Source organism: Dendrobates tinctorius, unplaced genomic scaffold (assembly GCF_039654945.1).
Source record: "Dendrobates tinctorius isolate UK_male_01 unplaced genomic scaffold, ASM3965494v1 ptg000011l, whole genome shotgun sequence".
NCBI classification, from domain to species: domain Eukaryota; kingdom Metazoa; phylum Chordata; class Amphibia; order Anura; family Dendrobatidae; genus Dendrobates; species Dendrobates tinctorius.
In genome coordinates, this window is record NW_027361679.1 from 11800302 (window position 1) to 11817866 (window position 17565).

The 17565-nt window shown below is 48.8% G+C and overlaps 1 protein-coding gene across 1 annotated transcript; it reads left to right on the top strand.

The window, feature by feature from the left end:
• The first annotated feature begins 14768 nt into the window (after window positions 1-14768).
• LOC141051288 (uncharacterized) lies at window positions 14769-16736 on the top strand. Its single transcript, XM_073548177.1, has 3 exons — window positions 14769-15126; window positions 15220-16131; window positions 16279-16736. The coding sequence occupies exons 1-3, from the start codon at window positions 14769-14771 to the stop codon at window positions 16734-16736; spliced, it is 1728 nt and encodes a 575-aa protein (XP_073404278.1).
• The last annotated feature ends 829 nt before the right edge of the window (window positions 16737-17565 follow it).

Here is a 17565-nt window from a genome sequence, read left to right on the forward strand (position 1 = left end):
CCCCTGCTGTGGAGATGGCAAGTCTCCTGCTGCATTCACCTGCCAAAATCCAGTAGGCCCCAGCCTGCTCCTCGCCTAATCCTGGGCTCCAACAACGTCAGTTGGTGTTCAGAAGTGTCGTCTCCACAGAGCCAAACACATTCGTTCAAGTGTTAGTGGGGTTCAGCACTGCCAGCTGTTCCCCTGCTGTGGAGATGGCAAGTCTCCTGCTGCATTCACCTGCCAAAATCCAGTAGGCCCCAGCCTGCTCCTCGCCTAATCCTGGGCTCCAACAACGTCAGTTGGTGTTCAGAAGTGTCGTCTCCACAGAGCCAAACACATTCGTTCAAGTGTTAGTGGGGTTCAGCACTGCCAGCTGTTCCCCTGCTGTGGAGATGGCAAGTCTCCTGCTGCATTCACCTGCCAAAATCCAGTAGGCCCCAGCCTGCTCCTCGCCTAATCCTGGGCTCCAACAGCGTCAGTTGGTGTTCAGAAGTGTCGTCTCCACAGAGCCAAACACATTCGTTCAAGTGTTAGTGGGGTTCAGCACTGCCAGCTGTTCCCCTGCTGTGGAGATGGCAGTCTCTCCTGCTGTCTCCGCATTACAAAGACAGTAGGCCTCTGCCTACACCCTCCTATTTCCTGGGCTTCAACACAGCCAGTTGTAGTTCGGAAGTGCCGTCCACACGGAAAGAGATACTTGCTCCCGTGTCTCAGTGGGGTTCAGTAACGTCAGCTGATCCCCTGCTGTGTGGATGGCAGTCTCTCCTGCTGTAAACTCATTCAAAATACAGTAGGCCTCTGCCTACACCCTCCTATTTCCTGGGCTTCAACACAGCCAGTTGTAGTTCGGAAGTGCCGTCCACACGGAAAGAGACACTTGCTCCCGTGTCTCAGTGGGGTTCAGTAACGTCAGCTGATCCCCTGCTGTGTGGATGGCAGTCTCTCCTGCTGTAAACTCATTCAAAATACAGTAGGCCTCTGCCTACACCCTCCTATTTCCTGGGCTTCAACACAGCCAGTTGTAGTTCGGAAGTGCCGTCCACACGGAAAGAGATACTTGCTCCCGTGTCTCAGTGGGGTTCAGTAACGTCAGCTGATCCCCTGCTGTGTGGATGGCAGTCTCTCCTGCTGTAAACTCATTCAAAATACAGTAGGCCTCTGCCTACACCCTCCTATTTCCTGGGCTTCAACACAGCCAGTTGTAGTTCGGAAGTGCCGTCCACACGGAAAGAGACACTTGCTCCCGTGTCTCAGTGGGGTTCAGTAACGTCAGCTGATCCCCTGCTGTGTGGATGGCAGTCTCTCCTGCTGTAAACTCATTCAAAATACAGTAGGCCTCTGCCTACACCCTCCTATTTCCTGGACTTCAACACAGCCAGTTGTAGTTCGGAAGTGCCGTCCACACGGAAAGAGACACTTGCTCCCGTGTCTCAGTGGGGTTCAGTAACGTCAGCTGATCCCCTGCTGTGTGGATGGCAGTCTCTCCTGCTGTCACCTCATTCAAAATACAGTAGGCCTCTGCCTACACCCTCCTATTTCCTGGGCTTCAACACAGCCAGTTGTAGTTCGGAAGTGCCGTCCACACGGAAAGAGACACTTGCTCCCGTGTCTCAGTGGGGTTCAGTAACGTCAGCTGATCCCCTGCTGTGTGGATGGCAGTCTCTCCTGCTGTAAACTCATTCAAAATACAGTAGGCCTCTGCCTACACCCTCCTATTTCCTGGGCTTCAACACAGCCAGTTGTAGTTCGGAAGTGCCGTCCACACGGAAAGAGATACTTGCTCCCGTGTCTCAGTGGGGTTCAGTAACGTCAGCTGATCCCCTGCTGTGTGGATGGCAGTCTCTCCTGCTGTAAACTCATTCAAAATACAGTAGGCCTCTGCCTACACCCTCCTATTTCCTGGGCTTCAACACAGCCAGTTGTAGTTCGGAAGTGCCGTCCACACGGAAAGAGATACTTGCTCCCGTGTCTCAGTGGGGTTCAGTAACGTCAGCTGATCCCCTGCTGTGTGGATGGCAGTCTCTCCTGCTGTCACCTCATTCAAAATACAGTAGGCCTCTGCCTACACCCTCCTATTTCCTGGGCTTCAACACAGCCAGTTGTAGTTCGGAAGTGCCGTCCACACGGAAAGAGACACTTGCTCCCGTGTCTCAGTGGGGTTCAGTAACGTCAGCTGATCCCCTGCTGTGTGGATGGCAGTCTCTCCTGCTGTAAACTCATTCAAAATACAGTAGGCCTCTGCCTACACCCTCCTATTTCCTGGGCTTCAACACAGCCAGTTGTAGTTCGGAAGTGCCGTCCACACGGAAAGAGATACTTGCTCCCGTGTCTCAGTGGGGTTCAGTAACGTCAGCTGATCCCCTGCTGTGTGGATGGCAGTCTCTCCTGCTGTAAACTCATTCAAAATACAGTAGGCCTCTGCCTACACCCTCCTATTTCCTGGGCTTCAACACAGCCAGTTGTAGTTCGGAAGTGCCGTCCACACGGAAAGAGACACTTGCTCCCGTGTCTCAGTGGGGTTCAGTAACGTCAGCTGATCCCCTGCTGTGTGGATGGCAGTCTCTCCTGCTGTAAACTCATTCAAAATTCAGTAGGCCTCTGCCTACACCCTCCTATTTCCTGGGCTTCAACACAGCCAGTTGTAGTTCGGAAGTGCCGTCCACACGGAAAGAGATACTTGCTCCCGTGTCTCAGTGGGGTTCAGTAATGTCAGCTGATCCCCTGCTGTGTGGATGGCAGTCTCTCCTGCTGTCACCTCATTCAAAATACAGTAGGCCTCTGCCTACACCCTCCTATTTCCTGGGCTTCAACACAGCCAGTTGTAGTTCGGAAGTGCCGTCCACACGGAAAGAGACACTTGCTCCCGTGTCTCAGTGGGGTTCAGTAACGTCAGCTGATCCCCTGCTGTGTGGATGGCAGTCTCTCCTGCTGTAAACTCATTCAAAATACAGTAGGCCTCTGCCTACACCCTCCTATTTCCTGGGCTTCAACACAGCCAGTTGTAGTTCGGAAGTGCCGTCCACACGGAAAGAGATACTTGCTCCCGTGTCTCAGTGGGGTTCAGTAACGTCAGCTGATCCCCTGCTGTGTGGATGGCAGTCTCTCCTGCTGTAAACTCATTCAAAATACAGTAGGCCTCTGCCTACACCCTCCTATTTCCTGGGCTTCAACACAGCCAGTTGTAGTTCGGAAGTGCCGTCCACACGGAAAGAGACACTTGCTCCCGTGTCTCAGTGGGGTTCAGTAATGTCAGCTGATCCCCTGCTGTGTGGATGGCAAAGTCTCCTGCTGCCTACACAGTCGTACCACTACTGATTTTTAACCGTGCTCCAATTAGGCCTGTGGCTACACTGTCTCTCGTATTTCCCCTGTCCTCCAACCCCGCCAGTTACAGCTCCGAAGTGGCGTCTGCACAATCCACACTTGTTCCTGTGTTACAGGTGTTCAGTCCGGTCAGTTAATCCCCTGATGTGTGTCCGGCAATGTCGCCTGCTCTGTCCACATTCCCATTATCGGAATGTGGACAGAGCAGGCGACATTGCCGGACACACATCAGGGGATTAACTGACCGGACTGAACACCTGTAACACAGGAACAAGTGTGGATTGTGCAGACGCCACTTCGGAGCTGTAACTGGCGGGGTTGGAGGACAGGGGAAATACGAAAATCAGTTAATCCACAGGCCTAAGTGGAGCTTGGTTCAAATTAGTAGTCTACAACCGATCTTAAAATTTCTTCAATGCAGCCTAAGCCTGCTCCGTGCTTGTCCCTGGGCTTCAACACAGCCAGTTGTTGCTCGGAAGTGCCGTCTTCACAGAGTAAAACACTAGCTCCTGTGTTTGTGGGGTTCAGTAACGTCAGCTGTTCCCCTGCTGTTTTGATGGCAATCTGTCCTGCTGCCTCCCAATTGACAGCACATCAGGCCTCAGCCTGCTAAGTGCTTGTCCTGGGCTCCAACATCGCCAGTTGCTGCTCATAACTGACTTTGGCACGGGTACTCCCTCCTGCCCAGCTTGGTTCCAGCCCTGCCTGCTGTTTCCGGGAAGTGTCAATGTCAGTTTGCCACCCCAAGTTGCCATGTCGTGTTGCGGTTGGGTTAGCCGAGGCTAGGGTGCCAGCAGTTTAGGTGCTTCCTATGTGGACTGCGGGTTCTGGTAAGAAAGGTTTGTTCCATAGTGCCAGTAGGACAAGCACCCCCTGTAGGACTGTGTGATTCGGTAACTGCGGCCAGCTTGCGGCATGCCAACTTTGCTTTTCAGGGGTAACTTCTGATACCCCTCCGGGTTCCAGCACCGTCAGCTGGTTCTCATCAGAGCCTTTGGCCTAGGTGCCTCCATCTCGGTATCCGAGTTCCGGCAACGTCTGCTGGTCCTTGGTAGTGCTTTGTAGCACAGGTACCTCCTGCTTAGTAACCGGGTTCCAGCACCGTCAGCTGGTCCTCGGTTGTGCCATTGGCTCTTATTCCTTCTGCTGCCCCTCCGGGTGCCAGCACTGTCAGCTGGTCCTCGCTATTTCCATTTGCTCTTGCAGCTTATGCTACCCCTCCGGGTTCCAGCACCGTCAGCTGGTTCTCGTCAGAGCCTTTGGCCTAGGTGCCTCCATCTCGGTATCCGAGTTCCGGCAACGTCTGCTGGTCCTTGGTAGTGCTTTGTAGCACAGGTACCTCCTGCTTAGTAACCGGGTTCCAGCACCGTCAGCTGGTCCTCGGTTGTGCCATTGGCTCTTATTCCTTCTGCTGCCCCTCCGGGTGCCAGCACTGTCAGCTGGTCCTCGCTATTTCCATTTGCTCTTGCAGCTTATGCTACCCCTCCGGGTTCCAGCACCGTCAGCTGGTTCTCGTCAGAGCCTTTGGCCTAGGTGCCTCCATCTCGGTATCCGAGTTCCGGCAACGTCTGCTGGTCCTTGGTAGTGCTTTGTAGCACAGGTACCTCCTGCTTAGTAACCGGGTTCCAGCACCGTCAGCTGGTCCTCGGTTGTGCCATTGGCTCTTATTCCTTCTGCTGCCCCTCCGGGTGCCAGCACTGTCAGCTGGTCCTCGCTATTTCCATTTGCTCTTGCAGCTTATGCTACCCCTCCGGGTTCCAGCACCGTCAGCTGGTTCTCGTCAGAGCCTTTGGCCTAGGTGCCTCCATCTCGGTATCCGAGTTCCGGCAACGTCTGCTGGTCCTTGGTAGTGCTTTGTAGCACAGGTACCTCCTGCTTAGTAACCGGGTTCCAGCACCGTCAGCTGGTCCTCGGTAGTGCCATTGGCTCTTGTTCCTTCTGCTGCCCCTCCGGGTGCCAGTACCGTCAGCTGGTTCAAGAGGACAAAGAACAGGAAGACAACCACCAAGATGCAGAACAACAAGAGAGAGAAGACAAAGAAGCATAAAAAAAACAAAGCAGAAGAACATTAAGCATAAGACTAATACTCTGAGCAAATGATATTATCTTATTTATAAGCAGAAGAAGACTAAGCAGTGTATGGGGGTGAGTCCGTTCCTCCTCGTGGTGCCCCTGGAAAAGGCCTGCTTCTGCAGGCCAAACTGAACGCGGACAAATCCTGTTGTAAATCTTTTGTGACAGGCAGAACGGAAGGTGTAAACTTCTAACTTTTCTAGATAACAACTACAGGAATGCCTGACACAAACAAGAATATGATGAAGAAGAATAGGAAGAAGATGAAGAAGCTGAATATGTAGAATAATAATTGTTGAATAAGAAGAATATGAAGAATGTAAGAAAAGGAAGAAGAAGAAGAAGAAGAAGAAGAATGTAAAAAAAGGAAGTAGAAGAAGAAGAAGAAGAATGTAAAAAAAGGAATAAGAAGAAGAATGTAAAAAAAGGAAGTAGAAGAAGAAGAAGAAGAATGTAAAAAAAAGGAAGTAGAAGAAGAAGAAGAAGAATGTAAAAAAAGGAAGTAGAAGAAGAAGAAGAAGAATGTAAAAAAAGGAAGTAGAAGAAGAAGAAGAAGAATGTAAAAAAAGGAATAAGAAGAAGAATGTAAAAAAAGGAAGTAGAAGAAGAAGAAGAAGAATGTAAAAAAAGGAAGTAGAAGAAGAAGAAGAAGAATGTAAAAAAAGGAAGTAGAAGAAGAAGAAGAAGAAGAATGTAAAAAAAGGAAGTAGAAGAAGAAGACATACATGTCTGGCAAAATATAAATGAGGCTAACATAGTCAATATCTTTGTAACTCCTAACATCTTTAAAAAAAAAAGTTTAATTCCTGCTATTCCATTTGATTGGGCTAAACCTCTATGGCTTTAATGTCTCCTCCACCTCCCACAATACATTCTACATTATTCTTAGTTGTTTTTCTTCATGTAGAATTAACCTACAAGGAAAGAAAGGGTTTTTTTTAATTCCGATATTTTGGCCCCATTGACTTGCATTGGTTCCCGGTATCGGAATCGGCGATACCGATACTTTTTTTAAAGATCGGCCGATCCATTCCGATCCGATATTTTCAAGTATCGGCTGGTATCGCTCAACTCTAATCAGCAGCATCAACACAGAATGTAAGAGGCAGTGGGGTTACCAGAGAGACAAAGCAGGAAACTGTTCCACAGAGCACACTCTTGCATTTTTCTATCAAAGAGGTAAATGTTCCCCAGTTTGGGACATTTCCAAAGAGTGTTCTGAGACAAAAAAGGGCATTTGCAACCAGTGTCATGTCAAGATCAACAAGAGAATGAACCTAACCACCACCAACTTGGTGGGCCAAATGCCTGGGTCTGCAATTTGTGCCATCAGCTGACACCACTGCCTCTTCTCCTGTGCTAGATGCTTGCCAATCCCCTGTCCAAAACAGTGGCACAGATGCCTCATGCCCTGCACCTACTGTGTTCTTGCACTGACTTACCATCATCAAGCACTTACAAATCCTTGTCTCAGCATAGCATTCAGTTGTCCTTACTAGAGATGAACAAATATTTCAATGTTAAGTTCAGATTATGTACACCAAATTTGCAATGTTTGTCGATTAATTTGTCGAATATTCATCGAACATAACCGAATGCCATTCACGTCAGTGGAAGGCAAAAGCAAACTCATGCACAATACCTTATAATGGCCCCAAATGCTGCCAAAACACATCAAATGAGGGACAGACACCAGAAAAGTGGCCTCAGTTCACCCACAGTTCATATTTTAGCATGGCACTGCAGCAATCAGCCAGGCATGAGGTATCGGGGTCTGGGAAAGCATTTACAGCTTTCAATTGAACGTCATAGTAAGATGAGATGGGTGAGGGATCGGTGTAGGTCCCCTTTGCTGGGAGCCCTGATACCAAATGGAACACCTCTACCTGCTTTCATGCTCAGCCACACTCAGGTGGCACAAATATCAGTTTTGTAGGTTACCATTGTAAGACAATTTTAAGGATATTAACACGGGTAGCTGAGTCCATTGAAGTGGAGGCCTGACGGTGTCGGTGGCTTACTGCTATAGGGAACGCACAAGAAGGAGACCCGACCAGGAGTGTTCACATTTCCAAAAATTGTTCGCAGACACCACCAAAATGGCATCAATTACATCACAGTAGAAATCTATATATATTATATATAAGAGGCATCGTAATTACTTGCTAATCCCGCCCCCTGCACAGTAGCTCCGCCCCCACCACATCACCACACATAATCCCACCCCCCACCCCATTACCACACATTACCACACACATCCCGCCCCCACCACATTACCACACACAATCCTGTCCCCACCACATTACCACACACAATCCTGTCCCCACCACATTACCACACACAATCCTGTCCCCACCACATTGCCACACACAATCCGGCCCCCACTCCACATCACCACAGACAATCCCGCCCCCACCACATCACCACACACAATCCTGCCCCCCCACCACATTACCATACATAACCCCACACCCACCACATCACCACACATAATCCCGCCCCCCACCACATCACCACACAAAATCCCTTCCCCCCACCACATTACCACACATAGTCCCGCCCCCCACCACATCACCACACATAATCCCACCCCCACCACATTACCACACATAATTCCGCCCCCCCACCACATTACCACACATAATCCCGCCCCCCACCACATCACCACACATAATCCTGCCCCCCACCACATCACCACACATAATCCTGCCCCCCACCACATCACCACACATAATCCCGCCCCCCACCACATCACCACACATGATCCCGCCCCCCCACCACATCACCACATAATCCTGCCCCCCCACCACATCACCACACATAATCCCAACCCCACCACATTACCACATATAGTCCCGCCACCACCACATCACCACACATAATCCTGCACCCCACCACATAACCACACATAATTCCGCCCCCCCACCACATCACCACACATAATCCCACCCCACCACCACATCACCACACATAATCCTGCCCCCCACCACATCACCGCACATAATCCCACCCCTCACCACATTACTGCACATAATCCCGCCCCCCACCACATCACCGCACATAATCCCACCCCCCACCACATTACTGCACATAATCCCACCCCCCACCACATTACCACACATAATCCCGTCACCCACCACATTAACACACATAATCCCGCCCCCCACCACATCACTGCACATAATCCCACCCCTCACCACATTACCGCACATAATCCCGCCCCCCACCACATCACCACACATAATCCCACCCCCCACCACATTACTGCACATAATCCCACCCCCCACCACATTACCACACACAATCCCGCCCCCACCACATCCCAACACATAATCCCGCTCCCCCACCACATTACCACACATAATCCCACCCCCCACCACATTACCGCACATAATTCTGCCTCCCACCACATTACCACACACAATCCCGCCCCCACCACATCCCAACACATAATCCCGCTCCCCCACCACATTACCACACATAATCCCGCCCCCACCACATTACCGCACATAATCCCGCCCCCACCACATCACCACACATAATCCCACCCCCCACCACATTAACACACATAATCCCGCTCTCCCACCACATCACCTCAAATAATCCCGCCCCCCACCACATTACCACACATAATCCCACCCCCAACCACATTACCGCACATAATCCCGCCCCCCACCACATTACCACACATAATCCCGCCCCTACCACATCATCACACATAATCCCACCCCCCCACCACATTAACACACATAATCCCGCTCTCCCACCACATCACCTCAAATAATCCTGCCCCCCCACCACATTACCACACATAATCCCACCCCCAACCACATTACCGCACATAATCCCGCCCCCCACCACATTACCACACATAATCCCGCCCCCCACCACATTACCACACATAATCCTGCCCCCCCACATTACCACACATAATCCCGCCCCCCACACGAGGCTCTGTCCTCACGCATTATCACATGATGCTGTGTTCCCAATTATTACCACACGAGGCTCTGTCCCCACACATTACCACACAAGGCTCCGTCCCCGCACATTACCACACGAGGCTCCGCTCCCCCACATTACCACATGAGGCTCCGTCCCCCCTCATTGCCACACGATGCTCCATCCCCACACATTACCACACGAGGCTCCATCCTCACACATTACCACACGAGGCTGCATCCCCATACATTACCACACGAGACTCTGCCCCCACACATTACCACATGAGGCTCTGTCCCCCCACATTACCACATGAGGCTCCATCCCCACACATTACCACACGAGACTCCGCCCCACTACATTACCACACGCAGCACTTCCTTTCTATGTAATTCAACCACTTCAGCCAAGGTAAACGTACATTTAATTGCATCCGCATTCTCCCAAACAAAATGAGCCAAGAAGAGTCGCCAGGTACATCCCACAGGCCGCAGGAAAATCCGGACAAGGATGCAGTAGCTGATTGACAACAACAATATCGACAAAATCGTAGGATTGGTTATCAACACCGAACACCTGAGCAGATTACTAAGGACAGAGAGAGATATCACAAGGTTTATATCAACCGAGTGACAGAAAAAAGGGAAGCTGATATATATAACTAGCGTTAACGAAGAAGGAATTTGACACCCGCGGAAGTTGAAAACAACAATGCCCGTCGACGTAAACTGCCACCACCTTCGAGGTATGTAGCAAGAAATGCAGAGAAAATACCCCGTGAACACCACTTGGGAAAGCGAGACGTTACGTATAGTGATTGCAATGCATCTCACTTTTGGAAAGAAAAATTACACAGTTCAAAGTTTGCGTTGTGCTGCGGAAGGGGTGCTATACACTTACGTGAAGTAAATGAATATCCTCAGCAGTTTCAAGCATGGTTAACTGAAGATACGAATGAGGCAAAACATTTTAGAAAGAACATTAGAAAGTACAACAGTGCTTTTGCCTTTGCATCCTTTGGATTTCAGTCAATGAAATTTTCCGGTGGCCCACCCGTTTTAGTCATTCATGGACAAGTGTACCACTGTACATCAACTTCTCTAAGGTAAAAGACCTGAATACAATTAAATGTACGTTTTTAATTCATTCCTACTCTTTTTTAATAATTAAAAATATATTTGTGCTTTCTTTAGATCTGATACTCCTTCATATTCACAACTCTACATATTGGATCCTGAGTATGCAAACATTCAACGATTAAATAACGAGCAAAATGAAGGATGCAAGAGGGACATAATGAATACTATTGACTGTTTACTCAGAGATATCAACCCATTTGCTCAGGCTTTCAAGATGATGAAGGATTTGATTGATCAGCGTGGCAACGACCAGCATAAAATTGAAATGTGGATAACCAAGGATAGACAATACGACCCTCGCCGATACAACTTGCCGACAGCCAATGAAGTTGCAGCTGTGTTTGTCTCCGATGATGGAGAGCCGCCGATCAAAAGAGACATTGCCGTTCATCCCATTGGGCAGCGAGGACTACAGAATATTGTGTACCATAGCCCAAACTATGATCCAATGGTGTATCCACTCCTCTTTCCGTATGGTGAACATGGATGGCAACCTGGAATACGGAAACAAGGGAGAACCGCAAAAAGGAAAAGTTATGAAATGGAGGAATGTGACGATGAAGAACAGGAAGATATCAGTCACGATGCAGGGGAACAAGAAAAAAAAAGAAATATGTTGATGAGCGAATTCTATGCGTACTGCCTTCAGGATCGACAATCCTTCAACCCGCTGTTACATTCTGGCAAGCTGACACAACAATACATAATTGATGCCTACCTAAAGGTTGAAGCGCAGTGACTGGACTGGAACAGACAAAACCAAAAGAAACTGTCATGGTCACGTGTGTCGGGACGCATATGATACCGCAAGGCGGACCCATAACACACGTGACCCTGGATACACCGCCTCCAGTGGGGCGCATTTAAATAATAACACGTGCAGGTGGATACGCCGCCTCCACCTGGCAAATTTAGGTATTACACATTATACAATAAATCAAATAATAAAGGGGGAACCTGGGAAACTTTAACAATGGTGGGCCCTGCGATAGGGAATGGGGAAATGGAGACCTCCTGCACTCCCCTGAGCCAGTGTCCCTACACTAATCACATTCCCTAAACAGGCTCCGCACCTGTCGCCGCACGCGTACCTTAACGCCCTTGCTCGCCCTGAGCCTAAACCCTCACTAGGGAATAGGTCGGTGCGGAGACTAATCCCACCACTGCACTAACAACACACATGAGGAAAGAGACAATACAGGGGAAACACCACTTAGCTTTGCTCTGCTGCGTGCGCTCCCAGCAACAGAGCCCACCACCTGCGTGCGTCTTCTCCTCCACCCGGATCCATCACCATCACAGGATCCTGCACCATAGTGCTGCCTAGGAGCAGAGTCCACCACCAGTTGCTGCAGCTTAATAACAGAGTCCCAAGGAAGTGTTCAGCTTCTGCCACGAAGTCAAGCATGCTTGAGTCCAGCTCAGCGGCCAAGTCCCACATGGTGAGTGCCACTCTCCATAGTAGCCACTCCACCAGACCATGCAGACACTTCCCGCTGACTCCATCACTGCGACCCCACCACGCCATGCGAGCCCTTCGTCCAGACACCATAGCCTCAACACGTCCCCCCTGGCTAAGCTGCGCAGGACTCCTCACCAGCTCCATCCTCCCTCCAGGCTCTCCACTTCAAAGTGAAAGCAATCTCACAATATCACAGGCAGTGATTGAACACCCTGAGCACACCTTTATATGGTGTCACTCCTGATCCATAATTAAGTGAACATTAACCTAAACCTAAGGTGCGATACCATTCCCCACCACCGGGCAACTTAGAATGAACGACACCACGTGATAATTCTAATGGCCACCGGGGGCAATCACGACACACTTTGGAACCAAAGGAAAAAAAGTTCACTTAATGCATTTAATACCGCCAGATCCAACACTGGATCATGACAGTACCCCCTCCTTAATGAGGGGCCTCTGGACCCTCAAGACCACCCCTCATTAGGGAAACACCTACAGCGGGGATGCCCAGACCCTGAGTTCACCCCACCATTACCTGACACTTCAGGTTTATGACAAACGCACCGCTGGTAATGGCAATAAAGTTCATTTTGGAGGCACCACTCATCTCCACAGCGCCGACCTGGGGAACGAGATTATGTATGTGTATGTATGCTAAGAGCTGATCAGACTCCACAACACATTTCCAAGATGTTTTTTGGTAGCACCCATACATGCTCGTTCACACACAGGTCCGGACCTGAACGTTTATTGCACACATGCATTTGTCATAACTTGGTGAACTCAATCTGGACTTGACAACAGAGGCGTCCCCCTGTGTCACCACACTCACACCCCCACTATTCACCAAGGGACACCACCCTCCAACCCTTTCACCATGAGGACTGCGCCTCTTAGGGTTGGTTAATGGCGAGGGTAGAGATTTGTCCCTACTCCCCCGCAGCACACCTGCTGCACACACCAGGAGGAGAAGGGGACCGGGAAATGGAGGAAATATACTCTCGCTGGTCACCTCCACACGACCAGGAGGGCGGCTTCTTCGATGGTATGAAGATTTGGCGTAAAACCCCGCGGAATCTCACACCAGTCAGTTCACCACAGGGGCGTACCCCTTCACCTCGGGGAATACCAGGCAGCTCCGTGGGGCACCATTCCTCCCACCTGCCTGGGAGCGCCTGCCTGCATGAACCAGTCCTGCTCCCCAGCAGCGACTCTAGGGGGTTTTAGTACCATAGCCGCAGGAATATGGAGGAAAATATATATATACTCGCTGGTCGCCTCCACACGACCAGGAGGGGCGGCATCGAAGATTTGGCATGAGCCCCGCGGACTATTCACCAATCTGCTCACTACAGGGACGTACCCTTCACCTCGGGGAATACCAGGCAGCTCCGTGGGGCACCATTCCTCCCACCTGCCTGGGTACGCCCACGTGCATGAGCAAGTCCCGCTCCCCAGCAGCGACTCCAGGGGCTTTTGCCAGACCCGCAATTTGCCAAAGCCGCCATTTTAATTTCCTGGTTACCTGAGCAGAGGCCCCAGACCGTGATAACTGCTGCTGCAGCAGCTCTAAACACCTTGCCGCTCCCCACTCACCTCAGTGAGGCCCGGCAGAAATTACTCAGTGGTCTCCACATGGCCAAAGCTCACCAGAAAAAAAACCTGTAAGGCCTGTGATAATGTCATGGTCACGTGTGTCGGGACGCAGATGATACCGCAAGGCGGACCCATAACACACGTGACCCTGGATACACCGCCTCCAGTGGGGCGCATTTAAATAATAACACGTGCAGGTGGATACGCCGCCTCCACCTGGCGAATTTAGGTATTACACGTTATACAATAAATCAAATAATAAAGGGGGAACCTGGGAAACTTTAACAATGGTGGGCCCTGCGATAGGGAATGGGGAAATGGAGACCTCCTGCACTCCCCTGAGCCAGTGTCCCTACACTCCTCACATTCCCTAAACAGGCTCCGCACCTGTCGCCGCACGCGTACCTTAACGCCCTTGCTCGCCCTGAGCCTAAACCCTCACTAGGGAATAGGTCGGTGTGGAGACTAATCCCACCACTGCACTAACAACACACATGAGGAAAGAGACAATACAGGGGAAACACCACTTAGCTTTGCTCTGCTGCGTGCGCTCCCAGCAACAGAGCCCACCACCTGCATGCATCTTCTCCTCCACCCGGATCCATCACCATCACAGGATCCTACACCATAGTGCTGCCTAGGAGCAGAGTCCACCACCAGTTGCTGCAGCTTAATAACAGAGTCCCAAGGAAGTGTTCAGCTTCTGCCACGAAGTCAAGCATGCTTGAGTCCAGCTCAGCGGCCAAGTCCCACATGGTGAGTGCCACTCTCCATAGTAGCCACTCCACCAGACCATGCAGACACTTCCCGCTGACTCCATCACTGCGACCCCACCACGCCATGCGAGCCCTTCATCCAGACACCATAGCTGCAACACGTCCCCCCTGGCTAAGCTGCGCAGGACTCCTCACCAGCTCCATCCTCCCTCCAGGCTCTCCACTTCAAAGTGAAAGCAATCTCACAATATCACAGGCAGTGATTGGACACCCTGAGCACACCTTTATAGGGTGTCACACCTGATCCATAATTAAGTGAACATTAACCTAAACCTAAGGTGCGATACCATTCCCCACCACCGGGCAACTTAGAATGAACGACACCACGTGATAATTCTAATGGCCACCGGGGGCAATCACGACACACTTTGGAACCAAAGGAAAAAAAGTTCACTTAATGCATTTAATACCGCCAGATCCAACACTGGATCATGACAGAAACTCAGAGTAGAATTATATGTCGGGCTTATGGATTATATCAACAGTAGGGCTGAACAACAAGATCTGAGACCAGGTTGCATCGTCATACTTCCCTCTTCTTTTACCGGTGGAAAACGTGCCATGACACAGAATTACCAAGATGCGATGACTTTGGTAGCAAAATTTGGAAAGCCGGATTTATTTATTATGTTCACTTGCAACCCAATGTGGGAAGAAATTCAGTCCGGCCTTTTACAGCATGAAACAGCAATAGACCGCAAAGATTTGGTATCTACCATATTCCACTTAAAGCTACAAGAGTTACTAAACGACTTGACTGCAAAAAAAGGTGGAGTGATGGGACAAGTAAAGGCATACACCTACGTCATTGAATTTCAGAAAAGAGGTATTACGTACATTCATCTGAATGTTCATAACAGTAATGTTAAGAATGAAATGATTAATAATGCACATATAATGCATCCTTTTATTGTTTCAGGTCTTCCTCATTGCCTTATGCTCTTAATTCTGGACGACGAAGACAAGTTTCGAGAAGCTATCGATTGTGACAATGCTGTTTGTGCAGAAATTCCTGACCCGGATATTAACAAGGAGCTTAACGATGTTGTCACCCGCTGCATGATTCATGGGCCCTGTGGAGAACACAATAGAAATTCACCATGTATGGAAGATGTAAAAGGAATCCGGACATGCTCCAAAAAGTTTCCCAAAGACTTCAGCGAAAAAACAAATATTAATGTGGATGGTTATCCAGTATACCGCAGACGAAAAGATGGCATTAAGCTCAAGATTAGGAATGTGGAAGTTTACAGCCTCTGGGTTGTGCCATACAACCCCTACCTCTCTCAGAAATACAGTGCACACATAAATGTGGAAATCTGCTCTTCCACCCAGACAGTCAAATATATTTTCAAGTACATGTACAAAGGACATGATGCAGCCATTGTTCAAGTGAACGAAGTCAGCAACACCGGCACCTACTACTGGGATGAGATTAAGACTTACATCGACACACGATATTTGGCATCGCCTGAAGCAATGTGGCGGTTGCGAAAATTTGAGATGTCTGCACGTTCCCATGCTGTAGAAAGACTTCCGGTACACCTAACTTTCCAACAATCAGTTTACTTTAATGATGGAACAGAGCAGCTTTCTGTGGAAAAAGCTCAGCGTGATGGCACAAAACTTACGAAATGGTTCGTTCTAAACCAAACTGATCCATCAGCACGTCAGTATTTATATTGTGAAATACCCTACCATTATGTCTGGACAAATAAGTTTTGGATGACAAGAAAAAGAGGTGCTGACAAGATCCTTCCAAGAATGTACTCTGTCTCTCCACAAGATATGGAAAGATTTTCCCTGCGCCTACTCCTGATGCATATCAAGGGTAAGTCATATTCATCTAATTGTATGGAATAAATGGCGCTATATAGATGAATAATAATAATAATAATAATAATAATAATAATTGTACGCTATTAGATCATCCTGACTGTTTTATAATTTTTAATTATTTTCTTTATGTTGTTTACAGGTGCTACATCATTCGAAGATCTGAGAACAGTGGAAGGACACACATATGAAACTTATATTCTGGCAGCAAAGGCCATGGGATTATTGCATGACGATTCAGAGTGGGACAAAACAATGGAAGATGCATCTTTATTTAGAATGCCCGGTGAGCTTCGACAGCTATTTGCTGCAATCCTGAACCACGCCAACATCACAAGTGGACTTGGTTTATACAACAAATATAAAAATAACATGATGGAAGACTTCCTCCTGACTCATAACGAATACATGGCCGAGCAGCAAACAGTTGCCGATATCCAAGACCACTTACGACAGTTTGTTAAAGATTGCAAAAGTTGTGGACTACCTTTCCCATCAGATGCGTATAAAATGTGTGACATTGTTGATGTGGAAAGGGAGAAACAAGCATCTGAACGACTGCAGTTTCTGATGAACCTAGAGCCTTTGAAACAATCATGAATGCAGTTAATAATCCAACCACATCACAAAAATGCTTTTTTTTATCTGGTGCAGGAGGTTGTGGAAAGACTTTCGTGTACAAGGCTTTGACATCTACTATACTTGGGAATGGTGGCATTGTAAAAACAGTTGCTCCTACCGGTTTGGCAGCTACATTACTAAAAGGTAATTTTAATTACGATTACAGAATACTGAAAAACGTAAATTTAAGATGTCTGTATTGAAGATTTTTTTTTGCTTTACACAGGCGGTAAAAACAGTCCACTCCGGATTTGGAATTTCAATTCATTTGAATGAGAGAACTGTATCAAGTATTAAAGAAGGAACCTCAGTCTGCCCAGAGCTTCGGGATACTAAACTTATTATATGAGATGAAATTTCAATGTCTCATGTTCATCTATTCAATGCCGTTGATAGAAGCTTACGTATTCTCCTTCACAATGAAGAACCTTTTGGTGGGATCCCGATTGTTGTTGGAGGAGATTTTTGTCAGCAAGCTCCAGTTGTACTTCATGGAAATCGCGTTAGTATTGTAGAGGCGTGTGTCAAGAGCAGTCCAGTCTGGAAATCCTTCAAGGAACTGAAATTAATCAGGAACATGTGAGTCAATCCTGATGAGGTTGAGTTTTGTGAGTGGCTGCTAACTGTTGGATAAGGAGTTGAAGATGGGAATCTGGAGGATTTTGTGAAGCTGAGCAAAGACATTCTGACTCATGACGTCGTGACGAGCATATTTGGGAATGACCTGAACTCTCTCACTCCTGCTGATCTTGCTTCCAGAGCAGTACTATGCCCTAAAAACTGTGACACGCTGACAGTCAATGAACAG

Coding starts and splice junctions, on each gene's coding strand:
- LOC141051288 (XM_073548177.1), top strand. CDS start 14,769: ATGGATTATATCAACAGTAGGGCTGAACAACAAGATCTGAGACCAGGT. Junction 15,127..15,219: donor CATTGAATTTCAGAAAAGAG/GTATTACGTACA, acceptor TTATTGTTTCAG/GTCTTCCTCATTGCCTTATG. Junction 16,132..16,278: donor ACTCCTGATGCATATCAAGG/GTAAGTCATATT, acceptor TGTTGTTTACAG/GTGCTACATCATTCGAAGAT.